This window comes from Gorilla gorilla, chromosome X, assembly GCF_029281585.2.
Source record: "Gorilla gorilla gorilla isolate KB3781 chromosome X, NHGRI_mGorGor1-v2.1_pri, whole genome shotgun sequence".
Classification (NCBI taxonomy): Eukaryota; Metazoa; Chordata; class Mammalia; order Primates; family Hominidae; genus Gorilla; species Gorilla gorilla.
Window position 1 is genome coordinate 59,753,657 of NC_073247.2, and position 27,535 is coordinate 59,781,191.

General features: G+C 44.9%; 3 protein-coding genes across 3 annotated transcripts; all 3 read left to right on the top strand.

Moving 5' to 3' along the window:
• The first annotated feature begins 208 nt into the window (after nucleotides 1-208).
• LOC101132445 (G antigen 2D) lies at nucleotides 209-7,583 on the top strand. The gene is made up of 5 exons (XM_031005745.3): nucleotides 209-344; nucleotides 1,384-1,472; nucleotides 1,938-2,058; nucleotides 4,894-5,019; nucleotides 7,467-7,583. Exons 2-5 carry the CDS (start codon nucleotides 1,392-1,394, stop codon nucleotides 7,487-7,489), a joined length of 351 nt encoding a protein of 116 aa, XP_030861605.2. The 5' UTR covers nucleotides 209-344; nucleotides 1,384-1,391; the 3' UTR covers nucleotides 7,490-7,583.
• A 2,173-nt stretch (nucleotides 7,584-9,756) lies between these two features.
• Nucleotides 9,757-17,124, top strand: LOC129529773 (G antigen 2D-like). The gene is made up of 5 exons (XM_055375773.2): nucleotides 9,757-9,886; nucleotides 10,926-11,014; nucleotides 11,480-11,600; nucleotides 14,434-14,559; nucleotides 17,008-17,124. Exons 2-5 carry the CDS (start codon nucleotides 10,934-10,936, stop codon nucleotides 17,028-17,030), a joined length of 351 nt encoding a protein of 116 aa, XP_055231748.1. The 5' UTR covers nucleotides 9,757-9,886; nucleotides 10,926-10,933; the 3' UTR covers nucleotides 17,031-17,124.
• A 2,155-nt stretch (nucleotides 17,125-19,279) lies between these two features.
• On the top strand, nucleotides 19,280-26,638 carry LOC129529774 (G antigen 2D-like). The gene is made up of 5 exons (XM_055375774.2): nucleotides 19,280-19,415; nucleotides 20,455-20,543; nucleotides 21,009-21,129; nucleotides 23,965-24,090; nucleotides 26,539-26,638. Exons 2-5 carry the CDS (start codon nucleotides 20,463-20,465, stop codon nucleotides 26,559-26,561), a joined length of 351 nt encoding a protein of 116 aa, XP_055231749.1. The 5' UTR covers nucleotides 19,280-19,415; nucleotides 20,455-20,462; the 3' UTR covers nucleotides 26,562-26,638.
• The last annotated feature ends 897 nt before the right edge of the window (nucleotides 26,639-27,535 follow it).

The following is a 27,535-nucleotide window of genomic DNA, read 5'->3' on the forward strand; positions in this document are numbered from 1 at the left end:
GCAAGAGAGGGCCCTGGGTTGGGGGTGGGGTTCAGTTGAAGATGGGGTGAGTTTTGAGGGGAGCACTACTTGAGTCCCAGAGGCATAGGAAACAGCAGAGGGAGGTGGGATTCCCTTATCCTCAATGAGGATGGGCATCGAGGGTTTGGGGCGTGGCGCTGGGAACGGCAGCCCTCCCCAGCCCACAGCCGCGCATGCTCCCTGGGCTCCCGCCTCAGTGCGCATGTTCACTGGGCGTCTTCTGCCCGGCCCCTTCGCCCGCGTGAAGAACGCCAGGGAGCTGTGAGGCAGTGCTGTCTGGTTCCTGCCGTCCGGACTCTTTTTCCTCTACTGAGATTCATCTGGTAGGTCTGCAGGCCAGTCATCCCGGGGACTGAAGTGTGAGTGAGGGTGGAGAGGGCCTCGGGTGGGTCAGGCGGGTCCCGCTTCCTGGTCTGTGGCCTCTGAGGGAGAAGGGCCACGAGGTCGTCCTCCTTCCCTTCACAGGCTGCGAGGCCACCAGCGGCTTCGTGGTCGTGAAGGGGCCTGGACGGGGAGGAAGGTGGGCCGTGGAGGGGAGGCGGTCAGGGGCTCAGGTGAAGATGGGGTGAGTGCTGTTGGGGGGATGGAAGTCCCGAGGTGCCGGGAACCCCCGACGACACAGGGCAGATTCCCTGAATGGGGCCCCCGGCGGGGGCGAGGCGGGCGGTGAAGAAGGGGCCTGGCACCTGGGAAGGCTGCGGCCTGGTGAGCGCCCCCCCAGCGGTGTGGAGTGCGGAGCGCCCGAGTGAGAAGCACTGCAAGGTCTCACCTCCGCCATGGAAGGTCCGAAAACAGTGGGAAGGAGTGGGCGAGGCAGTGCGGTCCAACCAAACTTGTTGTGAGGGGGGTGAATGGCTCTAGGAAGTGGGAGTGTGCCCAAAGCAGCAATCACGAGAATTGTGATTCACTAGGGTTTTCGTGGGGAGTGCACTTGTGAAACTAAACCTCATCAGAAATGACCTCTGTCTGCGGGGCGCAGTGGCGCTCGCCTACGTAGTCCCAGTTACTCGGGACACTGAGGTGGGAGGATCCCCTGAGCGGGAGGTCGAGGCTGCAGTGAGCTGTGATCACGCCGCTGCACTCCAGCCTGAGCAACACAGCGAGACCGCGTGTCCAAAAGAAATTTAGAAAAAAATGTCCTCTGCCTTTTGCCACACGCCTTAAGATGATTGCTCTGCCAGCCTGGCCAGCATAAGTGGCTTTGTAGGCACTCAGACAGCGTACACACGTATGCTTAACTCTGGGACTCATTTTGAGAGTATTTTCAAAAGTAAAACGGCAAGTTAACATTTATCCATGGAAGTGATCGAATATAGCAGCCCTCTGGAGCGCACGTTCCCAATCACGGTTGTCTGTTTTCAGTGTGAAATATGAGTTGGCGAGGAAGATCGACCTATCGGCCTAGACCAAGACGCTATGTACAGCCTCCTGAAATGATTGGGCCTATGCGGGTGAGTGCTTAAACGTTAATTCGATGTTTTCTATTAGTAGAAATTAATTTTTGTGATAGCGTTGTTGCATTAGTGTGGAAATGCTGATAAAGGTCTTTCCTGCTCATAAAAGATGATGATGGCATCTCATGAAGGAAACGTTGATTCTGGAGGATTTTTTTTTTCCTCTCGTGTTCTCCAGCTTTTGCCCATGACTTCTTTCTCAGGCTTTGTTTGTTAATGACAGATTGTACACATGTATTCCAACACAGAGTATAACAGCCTCCAAAGTCCTCGTGCGTCACTTTTCTCACAGTAACCTCCCTGTGGGTGGAGTAACCTTATTGGGCATAGAGCATAGAGTTGGAGAAATGTCTTTAGGCTTAGTTATGACCAGAAATAGCTATGTATTCTGTGTATATATGTAAAATTTTGTATCAGTAACGAAACTTATTTTTTATTTGCACACCCACACATATTCCCCAGCCCGAGCAGTTCAGTGATGAAGTGGAACCACCAACACCTGAAGAAGGGGAACCAGCAACTCAACGTCAGGATCCTGCAGCTGCTCAGGAGGGAGAGGATGAGGGAGCATCTGCAGGTCAAGGTGAGGGAAAGGGAAGAAGAACGTCTGCTGGTGTGTGCGTGTGTGTGTGTTCGTGTGTGTGTTTGCACGTGTGTGTGTGTGTGTGTGTGTTAGGCATTGTCACATAGGAGGCACAGGAGGAAAGAAAACAACGGAAAGAATGCCTGAAATTGACTGGAAAAGCGAGGAGGCTATGTAGTTTGCAGCTTAGCTTAGGCAAATCCCTCACTATGATAAAAGTTCTCGACTTTATGAATGAGAGAATGGAGGTGCCAGGATTGTGTGTTATCCAAGAACCCTTGACTGGTGAATACAACATTTGTACTGTGTTCCAAGGTTTGTGTCTTCCTATCATGTATGTTGCTGTAAAGAAGGAAGTGATTTTGCTGAAAATGCTTAAAACTCAAAAGGCTTTACTGTAAGGTAGCTTAGTACTGACCCAAGAATAGACCCAGTTCAGAGGAGCAGGAGCAGCTCCAAAAACCGAGTCGCTGAATGTTGGCCCCCGTTTCCTTTGATTGATATTTTTATATGGTACGTTTGATAAAAGCTGGATAAATGAGGATACTGCCATACAGGTAGCTGGTTTAGTGATTTTTCTCAGTGGCTTTTAGGAGGTGATTAAATCCTTTTATGGTTAGAAAAGCAAAAACGGAATTATCCTGAGATTAACGTGAGATGGAAATAATTTCTCCGAGATAAAATGTTTTGAAAGGAAGCATCTATGTAACGGAGGTCATGGATTATTCCAGGGATGCACTGTTAAAAGTTCCTAGAATCTGACTGACAACAATGCCCATTAATTGCTGTCCGCCCACTCCCTTATTCTCAGTGCGGGACAGTATATTTTCTGTGATTCACAAACAATGTTGTATTTGGTGTTTTGTTCTTCACGGGGTTCATTTATGGAATATTACCTTTAGGACCTTCGGACCTAAATATAACTTTATTTGAACAAAGTGAAGTTTCTCTTTACCCCAATAGGTAATGGGTGTCGTGACTGTAAGATTTTCCATAGTCCTCAAATCCATCCAGCTAATCAATCCTTCAGAAACTGACATTGTAATTGTAACTGAAATCCTATCCACGTGGTAGACTTCAGATTTCTCAGCTGACGCACACTGCTGTTGGTACTCTACGGCTGAATATAAGCATTCTACATGTCCTGTGGTTTATCCTTAGATTGTCATTTAGGAGAAAGGTCTAAAGCTGGGCTGAATGCCATGCACTCATAGTCCCAGCTACTTGGGAGGCTGAGGTGAGAGGATTGCTTGAGCCCTGGAGTTCAAGCCCAGCCTGGGAAACACAGTGAGACCTCATCGCTAATAAATAAATGAATGAATAAATAAATACATAAATAAATTCATTAAATAAAGAAAGGTTTCAAGGTATAGGAAAACACAGATGCAAAGTTTTTGTGCCTAGTGGCTGGTAATGTTGCAAACGTAACTCCTCAGTGAACTGTACCACTTAAAAATAGTTAAGATGGTAAATTTTAGGATATGTGTATTTTTTACCACAATTAAAAGTTCCTTTCTTCCTGAAGTTCAGTGCAGTTATCATATATTCTTTTAAATTTTTACTGTATGTATCTCCAAGACATAACATTTATAGAAAATTTGCAAGAATAGTACAATGAACTCATATACTGTTCATCTGGATTCACCAATTGTTAATAGCTTTCTCTTCATAGGTTTCACATCTCTTCCCTCCCTCTCTTACCGTGCTGCCCACACACTCACACACACACACACACACACACACACACACATACGGACATGTGTTTACTGTTATTAATGCTGAATTGTTTCGATAAAGTTTCAGGTATTATGGTCCTTTACCCTATGTACTTGAGGGTGTGTATATCGTCAGAACAAAGAGAAAGTCATTTCTTGGATCATCACTGCACAAAGATCAAAATCAGGATATTTAACAATGAGAAAACGGAGTCATTTAATACAGAGTGCATACTGAAATTTTGCCAGTTCCCCAGAAAATTTCTTTTTTCCTTTTTCTTTTCTTTGTTGAGACGGAGTCTCTCTCTGTGGGCCAGGTTGGAGTGCAGTAGTGCGACCTCGGCTCACTGCAATCTACACCTCCCAGGTTCTAGGGATTCTCATGCCTCAGCCTCCCGTGTAGCTGGGACTACAGGCGCCGGCCACTGCGGTCTTGAACTTCTGGCCTCACCTGCTCTGCCCACCTTGGCATCCCAAAATGTTTGGATTGCAGGCGTGAGACCCCACGCCCGGCCCAGCTAATTTTATTGATAGGATTTCTTTTTCTGATCCAGAGTCCAGTTCAGAATCACACCTTGCATGTGCTTTTCAGGTGTTTTTAGTTTCCTTTAACCTGTAATGTTTCCTTAATTTTTCTTGTCATTCACGATACGGACATTTTTGGAGAGGATAGACCAGTTGGTTTGCAGAATATTCTGCAGTTTGGGCTTTTTCATGTATTTTTAAAAGAGTTTTCTCACTCAGCGTTTATTGGTGGCTACTCATGCCATGTAAGAGTCTAAGCGCTAGGAGTGTAAGTGCTGTGAGAGACGGGATTTGAGCCTTGAGTCATTTAATACGAGAAGGACAATCAGAAGTAGAATAACAGAGAAGTGCAAAGGAGGCAGCAAAGTTGTCTGAGGGCAGTCTTCGGAAAGGAAGAGGGTATTATTTGGAACACCTTGTTTTCCTGTTTTCTGCTAACAGACTCCTGAAATAATGTTCCTGGGATTCTTATCAACACATTTATTATTACGTTAGCTAAAGCTTTTATATAATAATACCGAGAGCATGAATATTATTTTCTTATTCATACTTTATGTTTTACTGCTTAAATTGATACGTATTTTTTATTTTTAAGGGCCGAAGCCTGAAGCTGATAGTCAGGAACAGGGTCACCCACAGACTGGGTGTGAGTGTGAAGATGGTCCTGATGGGCAGGAGATGGACCCGCCAAATCCAGAGGAGGTGAAAACGCCTGAAGAAGGTAGGCAATCCATTAGGCATGCACACTGTAGGGTGTCTGTTTCCACGGTATCGTATTGTAATTCTTACTATGTTTTTGAGACGGAGTCTCGCTCTGAAGACCAGGCTGGAGTGCAGTGGTGCCATCTCGGCTCACTGGAAGTTCTGTCTCCAGGGTTCAAGTGATTCTCCTGCCTGAGCCTCTGGCGGAGCCAGGCTTACAGGCATGCTCCGCCGCGCCCAGCTAATTTTTGTATTTTTAGTAGAGACAGGGTTTCGTTATGTTGCACAGGTTGTTCCCGAACTCCTGACCTCAGGTGATCCACCTGCCTCGACCATGGAAATTGCCGGGATTACAGGCGAGAGCCACCGTGCCCGACCCAGCATTATATTTTTAATAACAGAGAGGTAACAATACTGCCTCTTTAGTAACAGAGTTCTTATATAAAGGTTATTCGAAACGTAGTTCAGGCCCCAGCACCCGACTGATAGACTGTCAGATAGGGAAACAAACTGAGTCAAAGCTATGTTGAATTAAAACTTTTGAGTATAAATCCTTAAACCAGTAGCTCACAATTTTCAGATGCTTTTGTAAAGGTCTGCTTTTAATCAATACATAACACGTTTGTAACACCCATCACTTGGTGTGAAAAATGCTGAAGCACTCATGCGGGTTCTAATACCAGCTCTTACAGCCTTGGCGAGATTCTGAGTGAGTCCTTTCACTTCTAAACCTATCTTTGGTTCTTACGAAAATAGTGAGTTTAAGTCAGAGATTTTAAAACCATTTTCCATTCCGGTTCTTTCATACTCTGATCCTGTTGCATAGAACGCGTGGGACACAGAGATCATCTGCTTCGCATGGTTTGTTAATCACAAATCATGAAACCCTGGCCCGAGTCATCTGAAAATCTCTGAATTGAGATTTCATTGTCAGTAAGAAAGTGAGCGGGCACTCTGCTTCATCCTAGTTTTTCCGTGTGGAGAGCTGAATACGTAGTGTAAGATCTTGTGAAATTGTGAATTCTCCCTCTTCTTGGTTTGTTTGTTTGTTTGCGACAGAGTCTCAGTGTGTCACCCAGGCTGGAGTGCAGTGATGCAATTTCAGCTCACTGCAACCTCTGGCTCCCAGGCTAAAGCCGTCCTCCCACCTCAGCCTCCTGAGTGGCTGGAACTACATGCACAAGCCACCGTGCCTGACTACATTTTTTTGTTTTCATTTTTGTAGAGATGAGGTCTCACTGTGTTGCCCAGGCAGGGTTTCTCTGGCTTTTAATGAACAATTGCTTCTTTTTTTTTCTTTTATTTATTTATTTATTATTATACTTTAAGTTTTAGGGTACATGTGCACATTGTGCAGGTTAGTTACATATGTATACACGTGCCATGCTGGTGCGCTGCACCCACTATCTCATCATCTAGCATTAGGTACATCTCCCAGTGCTATCCCTCCCCCCTCCCCCCACCCCACAACAGTCCCCAGAGTGTGATATTCCCCTTCCTCTGTCCATGTGATCTCATTGTTCAGTTCCCACCTATGAGTGAGAATATGCGGTGTTTGGTTTTTTGTTCTTGCGATAGTTTACTGAGAATGATGATTTCCAGTTTCATCCATGTCCCTACAAAGGACAGGAACTCATCATTTTTTAGGGCTGCATAGTATTCCATGGTGTATATGTGCCACATTTTCTTAATCCAGTCTATCGTTGTTGGACATTTGGGTTGGTTCCAAGTCTTTGCTATCGTGAATAATGCCACACTAAACATACGTGTGCATGTGTCTTTATAGCAGCATGATTTATAGTCCTTTGGGTATATACCCAGTAATGGGATGGCTGGGTCAAATGGTACAATTGCTTCTTAAATCTTTCCCCACGGAAACCTTGAGTGACTGAAATAAATATCAAATGGCGAGAGACCGTTTAGTTCCTATCATCTGTGGCATGTAGGTCAGTGATGCTCAGCATGGGTGTGAGTAAGATGCCTGTGCTATGCATGCTCCCTGCCCCACTGTCAGTCTTCATGAGCCACTATTTCTAATAAGACTGTAGACACACATACGATATAGTCATCTCTAATCATATCAAATGTTACATGTAAGTTTCAGCTTTAGAGACATGAATTGATAAGATTTAAAGTTGAAAGACCATGACTCTAGTACTTCCTGAGTAATCAACTGAAGTATGCTTTACACATGTGTTTTCCAAATTGCTGACTGTTAATTGTAAGTGCTTGTGACTTGAAAGGAAGCGCTTGATGTTCAGGGAGGAAATTACTTTTAAATTCTGCAGGTCTACGCTCAAAGTTTATGCAGAGGTTCAATTGCGTGTAAGACACGGGATCACCCATAGGGTTCTGTTTTTAGTCCATTTAATAAAACCCAAACTGTAGTGTGCTTTGTATGCCTTTAGGGTCATCTGAATAATCTGTTGCTAAGTCATGTTCCCAACTGTTGTGTTTCTGTTACAGGTGAAAAGCAATCACAGTGTTAAAAGAAGACACGTTGAAATGATGCAGGCTGCTCCTATGTTGGAAATTTGTTCATTAAAATTCTCCCAATAAAGCTTTACAGCCTTCTGCAAAGAAGTCTTGCGCATCTTTTGTGAATTTTATTTCTAGCTTTTTGATGCTGTGAAATATGTATCATTCTTTGAAATCGTGTATTGTAACTCTCTGAGCTGGTATGTAGAGACATCGTTCTTTTTTTTTTCTTTCTTTCTTTGTTCTCTTTTGAGACGGAGTCTTGCTCTGTCACCCAGGCTGGAGTGCAGTGGCGCGATCTCTGCTCGCTGCAACCCTGCCTCCCGGATTCAAGCAATTGTCTGCCTCAGCCTCCCGAGTAGCTGGGATTATAGGCACCCACCGGCACGCCTGGCTAAGTTTTGTGTTTTTACTAGAGATGGGCTTTCGCCATCTTGGCCGGGGTGCTCTTGAACTCCTGACCTCATGATTCACCTGCCTTGGCCTCCCAAAGTGCTGGGATTACAGGCATGAGGAACCGCGCCCGGTGGAGACATAATTCCTACATATTGGTTTTCTATCCAGCGGCCTTGTGAAATATGCTTGTGAATTCCAAAGTTTACTTCTAGGTCGTTTTCCGTCTTCAATATACAGAAACATATCATCCTTGAATAAGAGGAGTTTTGTTTCCGCCATTTTTTTTTTCTTTTTCCTTTTGTATTTTTTGTAGAGACGGGGTTTTGCCATGTTTCCCGGGCTGTTGTAGAACTTTTGAGTGCAAGTGATGCACCCATCTCACCTCCCACAGTGCTGGGATTACTGGCGTGGGCCACCGTGGCGGGCCCGTCGTTGCCGTTGTAAAGAGTTTTATTTCCTTTTCTGATTTTATGGCATTGTGCAGACCCACCCGTTACAGTGGTGACAGTGGACATCCTTGTCTCATCCCTGATGAGAAACCAAAAAATTTCAACATTTCACCATCCTATTTACTCTCCTTTTTTTGTAGACGGACTTTATCAGAGTGAATCATTCCATTCTGTTCCAAATTTGCTGAGAGTATTCATTTGAATATATGTTGATTTTCATCAAACAGTGCATCTATTTCGATTACCACAGCATTTTTTCCCATTCATGTGTTGATATAGTGAATTCGATTGATAAATTTGTACGTTTTTAGGTTCGATTATTAAAACTTGATCTCACTCTGTCTCACTCTGTCACCGAGGCTGGAGTGCGGTGGTGTTATCAGAGCTCGCTGCAGCCTTGACCTCCTGGGCTCAAGCGCTCCTCCCACCTCAGCCTCCTGAGTAGCTGTGAGTATAGGTACATGCCACCATGCCCAGCTAATTTTTCGACGGTTTTTTGTTTGTTTTTTGTAGCGATGAGATTTTCTGATGTTGCTTAGGCTGGTCTCGAAGTCCTGAGCTCAGGTGATCTGGCCAGCTCAGCCTCCCAAAATACTAGGATTACAGGCGTGAGCCTTGGCCTGGTCTGGTTTTTCTTATATAGGGGTCTTACCTATATAAAGACTAAACTTAATCTGTGCCTTTGTGCGGGTGGGCTAAGAGCATGATGACTTTTATCATTCTATTGATTTAAAGAAAACTATCCTTGACTTACCAGTGTGTAAGTCCATGAAAGCATAATTCTGTTGAAAGCATATATTGTTAATGGGTGTTGGGAACCGTGCACTTTCCGCTGCTGTGGGAGCATGTCCTTGGAGGTACCTTTCATCTGTTTTCTCAACTCCAAACATCTTAGGACCATGGGTTGTGACTGGCAGGACTATGTATCTTGCTACTTTCAAGACGGAGTTTATTTTCACGTGGTGTCACTCTGGCTGTCCTGTTTCCCTAATACTGTCACTTCACCCTCTGCGATTCTGATGCTACAAATGATAGATATCGTTTTAGCATTTTCTTACGGGTCCTAGCGATTCTATTCATTTTTCTTTCAGTCTCTTTCTCTGACTTGTTCACATTGAACAATTTCCTTTTGGGATAGGCTGCTATTTCTGTTTTCGCAGGTGGTTCACCTGTCTTCCCAGCCGGTCACAGTGGTCCTTGTCCCCATGGTGGGGCCGGGGCAAGAGAGGGCCCTGGGTTGGGGGTGGGGTTCAGTTGAAGATGGGGTGAGTTTTGAGGGGAGCACTACTTGAGTCCCAGAGGCATAGGAAACAGCAGAGGGAGGTGGGATTCCCTTATCCTCAATGAGGATGGGCATCGAGGGTTTGGGGCGTGGCGCTGGGAACGGCAGCCCTCCCCAGCCCACAGCCGCGCATGCTCCCTGGGCTCCCGCCTCAGTGCGCATGTTCACTGGGCGTCTTCTGCCCGGCCCCTTCGCCCGCGTGAAGAACGCCAGGGAGCTGTGAGGCAGTGCTGTCTGGTTCCTGCCGTCCGGACTCTTTTTCCTCTACTGAGATTCATCTGGTAGGTCTGCAGGCCAGTCATCCCGGGGACTGAAGTGTGAGTGAGGGTGGAGAGGGCCTCGGGTGGGTCAGGCGGGTCCCGCTTCCTGGTCTGTGGCCTCTGAGGGAGAAGGGCCACGAGGTCGTCCTCCTTCCCTTCACAGGCTGCGAGGCCACCAGCGGCTTCATGGTCGTGAAGGGGCCTGGACGGGGAGGAAGGTGGGCCGTGGAGGGGAGGCGGTCAGGGGCTCAGGTGAAGATGGGGTGAGTGCTGTTGGGGGGATGGAAGTCCCGAGGTGCCGGGAACCCCCGACGACACAGGGCAGATTCCCTGAATGGGGCCCCCGGCGGGGGCGAGGCGGGCGGTGAAGAAGGGGCCTGGCACCTGGGAAGGCTGCGGCCTGGTGAGCGCCCCCCCAGCGGTGTGGAGTGCGGAGCGCCCGAGTGAGAAGCACTGCAAGGTCTCACCTCCGCCATGGAAGGTCCGAAAACAGTGGGAAGGAGTGGGCGAGGCAGTGCGGTCCAACCAAACTTGTTGTGAGGGGGGTGAATGGCTCTAGGAAGTGGGAGTGTGCCCAAAGCAGCAATCACGAGAATTGTGATTCACTAGGGTTTTCGTGGGGAGTGCACTTGTGAAACTAAACCTCATCAGAAATGACCTCTGTCTGCGGGGCGCAGTGGCGCTCGCCTACGTAGTCCCAGTTACTCGGGACACTGAGGTGGGAGGATCCCCTGAGCGGGAGGTCGAGGCTGCAGTGAGCTGTGATCACGCCGCTGCACTCCAGCCTGAGCAACACAGCGAGACCGCGTGTCCAAAAGAAATTTAGAAAAAAATGTCCTCTGCCTTTTGCCACACGCCTTAAGATGATTGCTCTGCCAGCCTGGCCAGCATAAGTGGCTTTGTAGGCACTCAGACAGCGTACACACGTATGCTTAACTCTGGGACTCATTTTGAGAGTATTTTCAAAAGTAAAACGGCAAGTTAACATTTATCCATGGAAGTGATCGAATATAGCAGCCCTCTGGAGCGCACGTTCCCAATCACGGTTGTCTGTTTTCAGTGTGAAATATGAGTTGGCGAGGAAGATCGACCTATCGGCCTAGACCAAGACGCTATGTACAGCCTCCTGAAATGATTGGGCCTATGCGGGTGAGTGCTTAAACGTTAATTCGATGTTTTCTATTAGTAGAAATTAATTTTTGTGATAGCGTTGTTGCATTAGTGTGGAAATGCTGATAAAGGTCTTTCCTGCTCATAAAAGATGATGATGGCATCTCATGAAGGAAACGTTGATTCTGGAGGATTTTTTTTTTCCTCTCGTGTTCTCCAGCTTTTGCCCATGACTTCTTTCTCAGGCTTTGTTTGTTAATGACAGATTGTACACATGTATTCCAACACAGAGTATAACAGCCTCCAAAGTCCTCGTGCGTCACTTTTCTCACAGTAACCTCCCTGTGGGTGGAGTAACCTTATTGGGCATAGAGCATAGAGTTGGAGAAATGTCTTTAGGCTTAGTTATGACCAGAAATAGCTATGTATTCTGTGTATATATGTAAAATTTTGTATCAGTAACGAAACTTATTTTTTATTTGCACACCCACACATATTCCCCAGCCCGAGCAGTTCAGTGATGAAGTGGAACCACCAACACCTGAAGAAGGGGAACCAGCAACTCAACGTCAGGATCCTGCAGCTGCTCAGGAGGGAGAGGATGAGGGAGCATCTGCAGGTCAAGGTGAGGGAAAGGGAAGAAGAACGTCTGCTGGTGTGTGCGTGTGTGTGTGTTCGTGTGTGTGTTTGCACGTGTGTGTGTGTGTGTGTGTGTTAGGCATTGTCACATAGGAGGCACAGGAGGAAAGAAAACAACGGAAAGAATGCCTGAAATTGACTGGAAAAGCGAGGAGGCTATGTAGTTTGCAGCTTAGCTTAGGCAAATCCCTCACTATGATAAAAGTTCTCGACTTTATGAATGAGAGAATGGAGGTGCCAGGATTGTGTGTTATCCAAGAACCCTTGACTGGTGAATACAACATTTGTACTGTGTTCCAAGGTTTGTGTCTTCCTATCATGTATGTTGCTGTAAAGAAGGAAGTGATTTTGCTGAAAATGCTTAAAACTCAAAAGGCTTTACTGTAAGGTAGCTTAGTACTGACCCAAGAATAGACCCAGTTCAGAGGAGCAGGAGCAGCTCCAAAAACCGAGTCGCTGAATGTTGGCCCCCGTTTCCTTTGATTGATATTTTTATATGGTACGTTTGATAAAAGCTGGATAAATGAGGATACTGCCATACAGGTAGCTGGTTTAGTGATTTTTCTCAGCGGCTTTTAGGAGGTGATTAAATCCTTTTATGGTTAGAAAAGCAAAAACGGAATTATCCTGAGATTAACGTGAGATGGAAATAATTTCTCCGAGATAAAATGTTTTGAAAGGAAGCATCTATGTAACGGAGGTCATGGATTATTCCAGGGATGCACTGTTAAAAGTTCCTAGAATCTGACTGACAACAATGCCCATTAATTGCTGTCCGCCCACTCCCTTATTCTCAGTGCGGGACAGTATATTTTCTGTGATTCACAAACAATGTTGTATTTGGTGTTTTGTTCTTCACGGGGTTCATTTATGGAATATTACCTTTAGGACCTTCGGACCTAAATATAACTTTATTTGAACAAAGTGAAGTTTCTCTTTACCCCAATAGGTAATGGGTGTCGTGACTGTAAGATTTTCCATAGTCCTCAAATCCATCCAGCTAATCAATCCTTCAGAAACTGACATTGTAATTGTAACTGAAATCCTATCCACGTGGTAGACTTCAGATTTCTCAGCTGACGCACACTGCTGTTGGTACTCTACGGCTGAATATAAGCATTCTACATGTCCTGTGGTTTATCCTTAGATTGTCATTTAGGAGAAAGGTCTAAAGCTGGGCTGAATGCCATGCACTCATAGTCCCAGCTACTTGGGAGGCTGAGGTGAGAGGATTGCTTGAGCCCTGGAGTTCAAGCCCAGCCTGGGAAACACAGTGAGACCTCATCGCTAATAAATAAATGAATGAATAAATAAATACATAAATAAATTCATTAAATAAAGAAAGGTTTCAAGGTATAGGAAAACACAGATGCAAAGTTTTTGTGCCTAGTGGCTGGTAATGTTGCAAACGTAACTCCTCAGTGAACTGTACCACTTAAAAATAGTTAAGATGGTAAATTTTAGGATATGTGTATTTTTTACCACAATTAAAAGTTCCTTTCTTCCTGAAGTTCAGTGCAGTTATCATATATTCTTTTAAATTTTTACTGTATGTATCTCCAAGACATAACATTTATAGAAAATTTGCAAGAATAGTACAATGAACTCATATACTGTTCATCTGGATTCACCAATTGTTAATAGCTTTCTCTTCATAGGTTTCACATCTCTTCCCTCCCTCTCTTACCGTGCTGCCCACACACTCACACACACACACACACACACACACACACACATACGGACATGTGTTTACTGTTATTAATGCTGAATTGTTTCGATAAAGTTTCAGGTATTATGGTCCTTTATCCTATGTACTTGAGGGTGTGTATATCGTCAGAACAAAGAGAAAGTCATTTCTTGGATCATCACTGCACAAAGATCAAAATCAGGAAATTTAACAATGAGAAAACGGAGTCATTTAATACAGAGTGCATACTCAAATTTTGCCAGTTCCCCAGAAAATTTCTTTTTTCCTTTTTCTTTTCTTTGTTGAGACGGAGTCTCTCTGTGGGCCAGGTTGGAGTGCAGTAGTGCGACCTCGGCTCACTGCAATCTACACCTCCCAGGTTCTAGGGATTCTCATGCCTCAGCCTCCCGTGTAGCTGGGACTACAGGCGCCGGCCACTGCGGTCTTGAACTTCTGGCCTCACCTGCTCTGCCCACCTTGGCATCCCAAAATGTTTGGATTGCAGGCGTGAGACCCCACGCCCGGCCCAGCTAATTTTATTGATAGGATTTCTTTTTCTGATCCAGAGTCCAGTTCAGAATCACACCTTGCATGTGCTTTTCAGGTGTTTTTAGTTTCCTTTAACCTGTAATGTTTCCTTAATTTTTCTTGTCATTCACGATACGGACATTTTTGGAGAGGATAGACCAGTTGGTTTGCAGAATATTCTGCAGTTTGGGCTTTTTCATGTATTTTTAAAAGAGTTTTCTCACTCAGCGTTTATTGGTGGCTACTCATGCCATGTAAGAGTCTAAGCGCTAGGAGTGTAAGTGCTGTGAGAGACGGGATTTGAGCCTTGGGTCATTTAATACGAGAAGGACAATCAGAAGTAGAATAACAGAGAAGTGCAAAGGAGGCAGCAAAGTTGTCTGAGGGCAGTCTTCGGAAAGGAAGAGGGTATTATTTGGAACACCTTGTTTTCCTGTTTTCTGCTAACAGACTCCTGAAATAATGTTCCTGGGATTCTTATCAACACATTTATTATTACGTTAGCTAAAGCTTTTGTATAATAATACCGAGAGCATGAATATTATTTTCTTATTCATACTTTATGTTTTACTGCTTAAATTGATACGTATTTTTTATTTTTAAGGGCCAAAGCCTGAAGCTGATAGTCAGGAACAGGGTCACCCACAGACTGGGGGTGAGTGTGAAGATGGTCCTGATGGGCAGGAGATGGACCCGCCAAATCCAGAGGAGGTGAAAACGCCTGAAGAAGGTAGGCAATCCATTAGGCATGCACACTGTAGGGTGTCTGTTTCCACGGTATCATATTGTAATTCTTACTATGTTTTTGAGACGGAGTCTCGCTCTGAAGACCAGGCTGGAGTGCAGTGGTGCCATCTCGGCTCACTGGAAATTCTGTCTCCAGGGTTCAAGTGATTCTCCTGCCTGAGCCTCTGGCGGAGCCGGGCTTACAGGCATGCTCCGCCGCGCCCAGCTAATTTTTGTATTTTTAGTAGAGACAGGGTTTCGTTATGTTGCACAGGTTGTTCCCGAACTCCTGACCTCAGGTGATCCACCTGCCTCGACCATGGAAATTGCCGGGATTACAGGCGAGAGCCACCGTGCCCGACCCAGCATTATATTTTTAATAACAGAGAGGTAACAATACTGCCTCTTTAGTAACAGAGTTCTTATATAAAGGTTATTTGAAACGTAGTTCAGGCCCCAGCACCCGACTGATAGACTGTCAGATAGGGAAACAAACTGAGTCAAAGCTATGTTGAATTAAAACTTTTGAGTATAAATCCTTAAACCAGTAGCTCACAATTTTCAGATGCTTTTGTAAAGGTCTGCTTTTAATCAATACATAACACGTTTGTAACACCCATCACTTGGTGTGAAAAATGCTGAAGCACTCATGCGGGTTCTAATACCAGCTCTTACAGCCTTGGCGAGATTCTGAGTGAGTCCTTTCACTTCTAAACCTATCTTTGGTTCTTACGAAAATAGTGAGTTTAAGTCAGAGATTTTAAAACCATTTTCCATTCCGGTTCTTTCATACTCTGATCCTGTTGCATAGAATGCGTGGGACACAGAGATCATCTGCTTCGCATGGTTTGTTAATCACAAATCATGAAACCCTGGCCCGAGTCATCTGAAAATCTCTGAATTGAGATTTCATTGTCAGTAAGAAAGTGAGCGGGCACTCTGCTTCATCCTAGTTTTTCCGTGTGGAGAGCTGAATACGTAGTGTAAGATCTTGTGAAATTGTGAATTCTCCCTCTTCTTGGTTTGTTTGTTTGTTTGCGACAGAGTCTCAGTGTGTCACCCAGGCTGGAGTGCAGTGATGCAATTTCAGCTCACTGCAACCTCTGGCTCCCAGGCTAAAGCCGTCCTCCCACCTCAGCCTCCTGAGTGGCTGGAACTACATGCACAAGCCACCGTGCCTGACTACATTTTTTTGTTTTCATTTTTGTAGAGATGAGGTCTCACTGTGTTGCCCAGGCAGGGTTTCTCTGGCTTTTAATGAACAATTGCTTCTTTTTTTTTCTTTTATTTATTTATTTATTATTATACTTTAAGTTTTAGGGTACATGTGCACATTGTGCAGGTTAGTTACATATGTATACACGTGCCATGCTGGTGCGCTGCACCCACTATCTCATCATCTAGCATTAGGTACATCTCCCAGTGCTATCCCTCCCCCCTCCCCCCACCCCACAACAGTCCCCAGAGTGTGATATTCCCCTTCCTCTGTCCATGTGATCTCATTGTTCAGTTCCCACCTATGAGTGAGAATATGCGGTGTTTGGTTTTTTTGTTCTTGCGATAGTTTACTGAGAATGATGATTTCCAGTTTCATCCATGTCCCTACAAAGGACAGGAACTCATCATTTTTTAGGGCTGCATAGTATTCCATGGTGTATATGTGCCACATTTTCTTAATCCAGTCTATCGTTGTTGGACATTTGGGTTGGTTCCAAGTCTTTGCTATCGTGAATAATGCCACACTAAACATACGTGTGCATGTGTCTTTATAGCAGCATGATTTATAGTCCTTTGGGTATATACCCAGTAATGGGATGGCTGGGTCAAATGGTACAATTGCTTCTTAAATCTTTCCCCACGGAAACCTTGAGTGACTGAAATAAATATCAAATGGCGAGAGACCGTTTAGTTCCTATCATCTGTGGCATGTAGGTCAGTGATGCTCAGCATGGGTGTGAGTAAGATGCCTGTGCTATGCATGCTCCCTGCCCCACTGTCAGTCTTCATGAGCCACTATTTCTAATAAGACTGTAGACACACATACGATATAGTCATCTCTAATCATATCAAATGTTACATGTAAGTTTCAGCTTTAGAGACATGAATTGATAAGATTTAAAGTTGAAAGACCATGACTCTAGTACTTCCTGAGTAATCAACTGAAGTATGCTTTACACATGTGTTTTCCAAATTGCTGACTGTTAATTGTAAGTGCTTGTGACTTGAAAGGAAGCACTTGATGTTCAGGGAGGAAATTACTTTTAAATTCTGCAGGTCTACGCTCAAAGTTTATGCAGAGGTTCAATTGCGTGTAAGACACGGGATCACCCATAGGGTTCTGTTTTTAGTCCATTTAATAAAACCCCAACTGTAGTGTGCTTTGTATGCCTTTAGGGTCATCTGAATAATCTGTTGCTAAGTCATGTTCCCAATTGTTGTGTTTCTGTTACAGGTGAAAAGCAATCACAGTGTTAAAAGAAGACACGTTGAAATGATGCAGGCTGCTCCTATGTTGGAAATTTGTTCATTAAAATTCTCCCAATAAAGCTTTACAGCCTTCTGCAAAGAAGTCTTGCGCATCTTTTGTGAATTTTATTTCTAGCTTTTTGATGCTGTGAAATATGTATCATTCTTTGAAATTGTGTATTGTAACTCTCTGAACTGGTATGTAGAGACATCATTCTTTTTTTTTTTTCTTTCTTTCTTTGTTCTCTTTTGAGACGGAGTCTTGCTCTGTCACCCAGGCTGGAGTGCAGTGGCGCGACCTCTGCTCGCTGCAACCCTGCCTCCCGGATTCAAGCAATTGTCTGCCTCAGCCTCCCGAGTAGCTGGGATTATAGGCACCCACCGGCACGCCTGGCTAAGTTTTGTGTTTTTACTAGAGATGGGCTTTCGCCATCTTGGCCGGGGTGCTCTTGAACTCCTGACCTCATGATTCACCTGCCTTGGCCTCCCAAAGTGCTGGGATTACAGGCATGAGGAACCGCGCCCGGTGGAGACATAATTCTTACATATTGGTTTTCTATCCAGCGGCCTTGTGAAATATGCTTGTGAATTCCAAAGTTTACTTCTAGGTCTTCAATATACAGAAACATATCATCCTTGAATAAGAGGAGTTTTGTTTCCGCCATTTTTTTTTCTTTTTCCTTTTGTATTTTTTGTAGAGACGGGGTTTTGCCATGTTTCCCGGGCTGTTGTTGAACTTTTGAGTGCAAGTGATGCACCCATCTCACCTCCCACAGTGCTGGGATTACTGGCGTGGGCCACCGTGGCGGGCCCGTCGTTGCCGTTGTAAAGAGTTTTATTTCCTTTTCTGATTTTATGGCATTGTGCAGACCCACCCGTTACAGTGGTGACAGTGGACATCCTTGTCTCATCCCTGATGAGAAACCGAAAAATTTCAACATTTCACCATCCTATTTACTCTCCTTTTTTGTAGACGGACTTTATCAGAGTGAATCATTCCATTCTGTTCCAAATTTGCTGAGAGTATTCATTTGAATATATGTTGATTTTCATCAAACAGTGCATCTATTTCGATTACCACAGCATTTTTTCCCATTCATGTGTTGATATAGTGAATTCGATTGATAAATTTGTACGTTTTTAGGTTCGATTATTAAAACTTGAGACAGGGTCTCACTCTGTCACCGAGGCTGGAGTGCGGTGGTGTTATCAGAGCTCGCTGCAGCCTTGACCTCCTGGGCTCAAGCGCTCCTCCCACCTCAGCCTCCTGAGTAGCTGTGAGTATAGGTACATGCCACCATGCCCAGCTAATTTTTCGACGGTTTTTTGTTTGTTTTTTTGTAGCGATGAGATTTTCTGATGTTGCTTAGGCTGGTCTCGAAGTCCTGAGCTCAGGTGATCTGGCCAGCTCAGCCTCCCAAAATACTAGGATTACAGGCGTGAGCCTTGGCCTGGTCTGGTTTTTCTTATATAGGGGTCTTACCTATATAAAGACTAAACTTAATCTGTGCCTTTGTGCGGGTGGGCTAAGAGCATGATGACTTTTATCATTCTATTGATTTAAAGAAAACTATCCTTGACTTACCAGTGTGTAAGTCCATGAAAGCATAATTCTGTTGAAAGCATATATTGTTAATGGGTGTTGGGAACCGTGCACTTTCCGCTGCTGTGGGAGCATGTCCTTGGAGGTACCTTTCATCTGTTTTCTCAACTCCAAACATCTTAGGACCATGGGTTGTGACTGGCAGGACTATGTATCTTGCTACTTTCAAGACGGAGTTTATTTTCACGTGGTGTCACTCTGGCTGTCCTGTTTCCCTAATACTGTCACTTCACCCTCTGTGATTCTGATGCTACAAATGATAGATATCGTTTTAGCATTTTCTTACGGGTCCTAGCGATTCTATTCATTTTTCTTTCAGTCTCTTTCTCTGACTTGTTCACATTGAACAATTTCCTTTTGGGATAGGCTGCTATTTCTGTTTTCGCAGGTGGTTTACCCGTCTTCCCAGCCGGTCACAGTGGTCCTTGTCCCCATGGTGGGGCCGGGGCAAGAGAGGGCCCTGGGTTGGGGGTGGGGTTCAGTTGAAGATGGGGTGAGTTTTGAGGGGAGCACTACTTGAGTCCCAGAGGCATAGGAAACAGCAGAGGGAGGTGGGATTCCCTTATCCTCAATGAGGATGGGCATCGAGGGTTTGGGGCGTGGCGCTGGGAACGGCAGCCCTCCCCAGCCCACAGCCGCGCATGCTCCCTGGGCTCCCGCCTCAGTGCGCATGTTCACTGGGCGTCTTCTGCCCGGCCCCTTCGCCCGCGTGAAGAACGCCAGGGAGCTGTGAGGCAGTGCTGTCTGGTTCCTGCCGTCCGGACTCTTTTTCCTCTACTGAGATTCATCTGGTAGGTCTGCAGGCCAGTCATCCCGGGGACTGAAGTGTGAGTGAGGGTGGAGAGGGCCTCGGGTGGGTCAGGCGGGTCCCGCTTCCTGGTCTGTGGCCTCTGAGGGAGAAGGGCCACGAGGTCGTCCTCCTTCCCTTCACAGGCTGCGAGGCCACCAGCGGCTTCGTGGTCGTGAAGGGGCCTGGACGGGGAGGAAGGTGGGCCGTGGAGGGGAGGCGGTCAGGGGCTCAGGTGAAGATGGGGTGAGTGCTGTTGGGGGGATGGAAGTCCCGAGGTGCCGGGAACCCCCGACGACACAGGGCAGATTCCCTGAATGGGGCCCCCGGCGGGGGCGAGGCGGGCGGTGAAGAAGGGGCCTGGCACCTGGGAAGGCTGCGGCCTGGTGAGCGCCCCCCCAGCGGTGTGGAGTGCGGAGCGCCCGAGTGAGAAGCACTGCAAGGTCTCACCTCCGCCATGGAAGGTCCGAAAACAGTGGGAAGGAGTGGGCGAGGCAGTGCGGTCCAACCAAACTTGTTGTGAGGGGGATGAATGGCTCTAGGAAGTGGGAGTGTGCCCAAAGCAGCAATCACGAGAATTGTGATTCACTAGGGTTTTCGTGGGGAGTGCACTTGTGAAACTAAACCTCATCAGAAATGACCTCTGTCTGCGGGGCGCAGTGGCGCTCGCCTACGTAGTCCCAGTTACTCGGGACACTGAGGTGGGAGGATCCCCTGAGCGGGAGGTCGAGGCTGCAGTGAGCTGTGATCACGCCGCTGCACTCCAGCCTGAGCAACACAGCGAGACCGCGTGTCCAAAAGAAATTTAGAAAAGAATGTCCTCTGCCTTTTGCCACACGCCTTAAGATGATTGCTCTGCCAGCCTGGCCAGCATAAGTGGCTTTGTAGGCACTCAGACAGCGTACACACGTATGCTTAACTCTGGGACTCATTTTGAGAGTATTTTCAAAAGTAAAACGGCAAGTTAACATTTATCCATGGAAGTGATCGAATATAGCAGCCCTCTGGAGCGCACGTTCCCAATCACGGTTGTCTGTTTTCAGTGTGAAATATGAGTTGGCGAGGAAGATCGACCTATCGGCCTAGACCAAGACGCTATGTACAGCCTCCTGAAATGATTGGGCCTATGCGGGTGAGTGCTTAAACGTTAATTCGATGTTTTCTATTAGTAGAAATTAATTTTTGTGATAGCGTTGTTGCATTAGTGTGGAAATGCTGATAAAGGTCTTTCCTGCTCATAAAAGATGATGATGGCATCTCATGAAGGAAACGTTGATTCTGGAGGATTTTTTTTTTCCTCTCGTGTTCTCCAGCTTTTGCCCATGACTTCTTTCTCAGGCTTTGTTTGTTAATGACAGATTGTACACATGTATTCCAACACAGAGTATAACAGCCTCCAAAGTCCTCGTGCGTCACTTTTCTCACAGTAACCTCCCTGTGGGTGGAGTAACCTTATTGGGCATAGAGCATAGAGTTGGAGAAATGTCTTTAGGCTTAGTTATGACCAGAAATAGCTATGTATTCTGTGTATATATGTAAAATTTTGTATCAGTAACGAAACTTATTTTTTATTTGCACACCCACACATATTCCCCAGCCCGAGCAGTTCAGTGATGAAGTGGAACCACCAACACCTGAAGAAGGGGAACCAGCAACTCAACGTCAGGATCCTGCAGCTGCTCAGGAGGGAGAGGATGAGGGAGCATCTGCAGGTCAAGGTGAGGGAAAGGGAAGAAGAACGTCTGCTGGTGTGTGCGTGTGTGTGTGTTCGTGTGTGTGTTTGCACGTGTGTGTGTGTGTGTGTGTGTGTTAGGCATTGTCACATAGGAGGCACAGGAGGAAAGAAAACAACGGAAAGAATGCCTGAAATTGACTGGAAAAGCGAGGAGGCTATGTAGTTTGCAGCTTAGCTTAGGCAAATCCCTCACTATGATAAAAGTTCTCGACTTTATGAATGAGAGAATGGAGGTGCCAGGATTGTGTGTTATCCAAGAACCCTTGACTGGTGAATACAACATTTGTACTGTGTTCCAAGGTTTGTGTCTTCCTATCATGTATGTTGCTGTAAAGAAGGAAGTGATTTTGCTGAAAATGCTTAAAACTCAAAAGGCTTTACTGTAAGGTAGCTTAGTACTGACCCAAGAATAGACCCAGTTCAGAGGAGCAGGAGCAGCTCCAAAAACCGAGTCGCTGAATGTTGGCCCCCGTTTCCTTTGATTGATATTTTTATATGGTACGTTTGATAAAAGCTGGATAAATGAGGATACTGCCATACAGGTAGCTGGTTTAGTGATTTTTCTCAGCGGCTTTTAGGAGGTGATTAAATCCTTTTATGGTTAGAAAAGCAAAAACGGAATTATCCTGAGATTAACGTGAGATGGAAATAATTTCTCCGAGATAAAATGTTTTGAAAGGAAGCATCTATGTAACGGAGGTCATGGATTCTTCCAGGGATGCACTGTTAAAAGTTCCTAGAATCTGACTGACAACAATGCCCATTAATTGCTGTCCGCCCACTCCCTTATTCTCAGTGCGGGACAGTATATTTTCTGTGATTCACAAACAATGTTGTATTTGGTGTTTTGTTCTTCACGGGGTTCATTTATGGAATATTACCTTTAGGACCTTCGGACCTAAATATAACTTTATTTGAACAAAGTGAAGTTTCTCTTTACCCCAATAGGTAATGGGTGTCGTGACTGTAAGATTTTCCATAGTCCTCAAATCCATCCAGCTAATCAATCCTTCAGAAACTGACATTGTAATTGTAACTGAAATCCTATCCACGTGGTAGACTTCAGATTTCTCAGCTGACGCACACTGCTGTTGGTACTCTACGGCTGAATATAAGCATTCTACATGTCCTGTGGTTTATCCTTAGATTGTCATTTAGGAGAAAGGTGTAAAGCTGGGCTGAATGCCATGCACTCATAGTCCCAGCTACTTGGGAGGCTGAGGTGAGAGGATTGCTTGAGCCCTGGAGTTCAAGCACAGCCTGGGAAACACAGTGAGACCTCATCGCTAATAAATGAATGAATAATTAAATACATAAATAAATTCATTAAATAAAGAAAGGTTTCAAGGTATAGGAAAACACAGATGCAAAGTTTTTGTGCCTAGTGGCTGGTAATGTTGCAAACGTAACTCCTCAGTGAACTGTACCACTTAAAAATAGTTAAGATGGTAAATTTTAGGATATGTGTATTTTTTACCACAATTAAAAGTTCCTTTCTTCCTGAAGTTCAGTGCAGTTATCATATATTCTTTTAAATTTTTACTGTATGTATCTCCAAGACATAACATTTATAGAAAATTTGCAAGAATAGTACAATGAACTCATATACTGTTCATCTGGATTCACCAATTGTTAATAGCTTTCGCTTCATAGGTTTCACATCTCTTCCCTCCCTCTCTTACCGTGCTGCCCACACACTCACACACACACACACACACACACACACACACACACACGGATATGTGTTTACTGTTATTAATGCTGAATTGTTTCGATAAAGTTTCAGGTATTATGGTCCTTTATCCTATGTACTTGAGGGTGTGTATATCGTCAGAACAAAGAGAAAGTCATTTCTTGGATCATCACTGCACAAAGATCAAAATCAGGAAATTTAACAATGAGAAAACGGAGTCATTTAATACAGAGTGCATACTCAAATTTTGCCAGTTCCCCAGAAAATTTCTTTTTTCCTTTTTCTTTTCTTTGTTGAGACGGAGTCTCTCTCTGTGGGCCAGGTTGGAGTGCAGTAGTGCGACCTCGGCTCACTGCAATCTACACCTCCCAGGTTCTAGGGATTCTCATGCCTCAGCCTCCCGTGTAGCTGGGACTACAGGCGCCGGCCACTGCGGTCTTGAACTTCTGGCCTCACCTGCTCTGCCCACCTTGGCATCCCAAAATGTTTGGATTGCAGGCGTGAGACCCCACGCCCGGCCCAGCTAATTTTATTGATAGGATTTCTTTTTCTGATCCAGAGTCCAGTTCAGAATCACACCTTGCATGTGCTTTTCAGGTGTTTTTAGTTTCCTTTAACCTGTAATGTTTCCTTAATTTTTCTTGTCATTCACGATACGGACATTTTTGGAGAGGATAGACCAGTTGGTTTGCAGAATATTCTGCAGTTTGGGCTTTTTCATGTATTTTTAAAAGAGTTTTCTCACTCAGCGTTTATTGGTGGCTACTCATGCCATGTAAGAGTCTAAGCGCTAGGAGTGTAAGTGCTGTGAGAGACGGGATTTGAGCCTTGGGTCATTTAATACGAGAAGGACAATCAGAAGTAGAATAACAGAGAAGTGCAAAGGAGGCAGCAAAGTTGTCTGAGGGCAGTCTTCGGAAAGGAAGAGGGTATTATTTGGAACACCTTGTTTTCCTGTTTTCTGCTAACAGACTCCTGAAATAATGTTCCTGGGATTCTTATCAACACATTTATTATTACGTTAGCTAAAGCTTTTGTATAATAATACCGAGAGCATGAATATTATTTTCTTATTCATACTTTATGTTTTACTGCTTAAATTGATACGTATTTTTTATTTTTAAGGGCCGAAGCCTGAAGCTGATAGTCAGGAACAGGGTCACCCACAGACTGGGGGTGAGTGTGAAGATGGTCCTGATGGGCAGGAGATGGACCCGCCAAATCCAGAGGAGGTGAAAACGCCTGAAGAAGGTAGGCAATCCATTAGGCATGCACACTGTAGGGTGTCTGTTTCCACGGTATCATATTGTAATTCTTACTATGTTTTTGAGACGGAGTCTCGCTCTGAAGACCAGGCTGGAGTGCAGTGGTGCCATCTCGGCTCACTGGAAATTCTGTCTCCAGGGTTCAAGTGATTCTCCTGCCTGAGCCTCTGGCGGAGCCGGGCTTACAGGCATGCTCCGCCGCGCCCAGCTAATTTTTGTATTTTTAGTAGAGACAGGGTTTCGTTATGTTGCACAGGTTGTTCCCGAACTCCTGACCTCAGGTGATCCACCTGCCTCGACCATGGAAATTGCCGGGATTACAGGCGAGAGCCACCGTGCCCGACCCAGCATTATATTTTTAATAACAGAGAGGTAACAGTACTGCCTCTTTAGTAACAGAGTTCTTATATAAAGGTTATTTGAAACGTAGTTCAGGCCCCAGCACCCGACTGATAGACTGTCAGATAGGGAAACAAACTGAGTCAAAGCTATGTTGAATTAAAACTTTTGAGTATAAATCCTTAAACCAGTAGCTCACAATTTTCAGATGCTTTTGTAAAGGTCTGCTTTTAATCAATACATAACACGTTTGTAACACCCATCACTTGGTGTGAAAAATGCTGAAGCACTCATGCGGGTTCTAATACCAGCTCTTACAGCCTTGGCGAGATTCTGAGTGAGTCCTTTCACTTCTAAACCTATCTTTGGTTCTTACGAAAATAGTGAGTTTAAGTCAGAGATTTTAAAACCATTTTCCATTCCGGTTCTTTCATACTCTGATCCTGTTGCATAGAATGCGTGGGACACAGAGATCATCTGCTTCGCATGGTTTGTTAATCACAAATCATGAAACCCTGGCCCGAGTCATCTGAAAATCTCTGAATTGAGATTTCATTGTCAGTAAGAAAGTGAGCGGGCACTCTGCTTCATCCTAGTTTTTCCGTGTGGAGAGCTGAATACGTAGTGTAAGATCTTGTGAAATTGTGAATTCTCCCTCTTCTTGGTTTGTTTGTTTGTTTGCGACAGAGTCTCAGTGTGTCACCCAGGCTGGAGTGCAGTGATGCAATTTCAGCTCACTGCAACCTCTGGCTCCCAGGCTAAAGCCGTCCTCCCACCTCAGCCTCCTGAGTGGCTGGAACTACATGCACAAGCCACCGTGCCTGACTACATTTTTTTGTTTTCATTTTTGTAGAGATGAGGTCTCACTGTGTTGCCCAGGCAGGGTTTCTCTGGCTTTTAATGAACAATTGCTTCTTTTTTTTTCTTTTATTTATTTATTTATTATTATACTTTAAGTTTTAGGGTACATGTGCACATTGTGCAGGTTAGTTACATATGTATACACGTGCCATGCTGGTGCGCTGCACCCACTATCTCATCATCTAGCATTAGGTACATCTCCCAGTGCTATCCCTCCCCCCTCCCCCCACCCCACAACAGTCCCCAGAGTGTGATATTCCCCTTCCTCTGTCCATGTGATCTCATTGTTCAGTTCCCACCTATGAGTGAGAATATGCGGTGTTTGGTTTTTTTGTTCTTGCGATAGTTTACTGAGAATGATGATTTCCAGTTTCATCCATGTCCCTACAAAGGACAGGAACTCATCATTTTTTAGGGCTGCATAGTATTCCATGGTGTATATGTGCCACATTTTCTTAATCCAGTCTATCGTTGTTGGACATTTGGGTTGGTTCCAAGTCTTTGCTATCGTGAATAATGCCGCACTAAACATACGTGTGCATGTGTCTTTATAGCAGCATGATTTATAGTCCTTTGGGTATATACCCAGTAATGGGATGGCTGGGTCAAATGGTACAATTGCTTCTTAAATCTTTCCCCACGGAAACCTTGAGTGACTGAAATAAATATCAAATGGCGAGAGACCGTTTAGTTCCTATCATCTGTGGCATGTAGGTCAGTGATGCTCAGCATGGGTGTGAGTAAGATGCCTGTGCTATGCATGCTCCCTGCCCCACTGTCAGTCTTCATGAGCCACTATTTCTAATAAGACTGTAGACACACATACGATATAGTCATCTCTAATCATATCAAATGTTACATGTAAGTTTCAGCTTTAGAGACATGAATTGATAAGATTTAAAGTTGAAAGACCATGACTCTAGTACTTCCTGAGTAATCAACTGAAGTATGCTTTACACATGTGTTTTCCAAATTGCTGACTGTTAATTGTAAGTGCTTGTGACTTGAAAGGAAGCGCTTGATGTTCAGGGAGGAAATTACTTTTAAATTCTGCAGGTCTACGCTCAAAGTTTATGCAGAGGTTCAATTGCGTGTAAGACACGGGATCACCCATAGGGTTCTGTTTTTAGTCCATTTAATAAAACCCAAACTGTAGTGTGCTTTGTATGCCTTTAGGGTCATCTGAATAATCTGTTGCTAAGTCATGTTCCCAATTGTTGTGTTTCTGTTACAGGTGAAAAGCAATCACAGTGTTAAAAGAAGACACGTTGAAATGATGCAGGCTGCTCCTATGTTGGAAATTTGTTCATTAAAATTCTCCCAGTAAAGCTTTACAGCCTTCTGCAAAGAAGTCTTGCGCATCTTTTGTGAATTTTATTTCTAGCTTTTTGATGCTGTGAAATATGTATCATTCTTTGAAATCGTGTATTGTAACTCTCTGAGCTGGTATGTAGGACATCGTTCTTTTTTTTTTCTTTCTTTCTTTGTTCTCTTTTGAGACGGAGTCTTGCTCTGTCACCCAGGCTGGAGTGCAGTGGCGCGATCTCTGCTCGCTGCAACCCTGCCTCCCGGATTCAAGCAATTGTCTGCCTCAGCCTCCCGAGTAGCTGGGATTATAGGCACCCACCGGCACGCCTGGCTAAGTTTTGTGTTTTTACTAGAGATGGGCTTTCGCCATCTTGGCCGGGGTGCTCTTGAACTCCTGACCTCATGATTCACCTGCCTTGGCCTCCCAAAGTGCTGGGATTACAGGCATGAGGAACCGCGCCCGGTGGAGACATAATTCTTACATATTGGTTTTCTATCCAGCGGCCTTGTGAAATATGCTTGTGAATTCCAAAGTTTACTTCTAGGTCGTTTTCCGTCTTCAATATACAGAAACATATCATCCTTGAATAAGAGGAGTTTTGTTTCCGCCATTTTTTTTTCTTTTTCCTTTTGTATTTTTTGTAGAGACGGGGTTTTGCCATGTTTCCCGGGCTGTTGTTGAACTTTTGAGTGCAAGTGATGCACCCATCTCACCTCCCACAGTGCTGGGATTACTGGCGTGGGCCACCGTGGCGGGCCCGTCGTTGCCGTTGTAAAGAGTTTTATTTCCTTTTCTGATTTTATGGCATTGTGCAGACCCACCCGTTACAGTGGTGACAGTGGACATCCTTGTCTCATCCCTGATGAGAAACCGAAAAATTTCAACATTTCACCATCCTATTTACTCTCCTTTTTTGTAGACG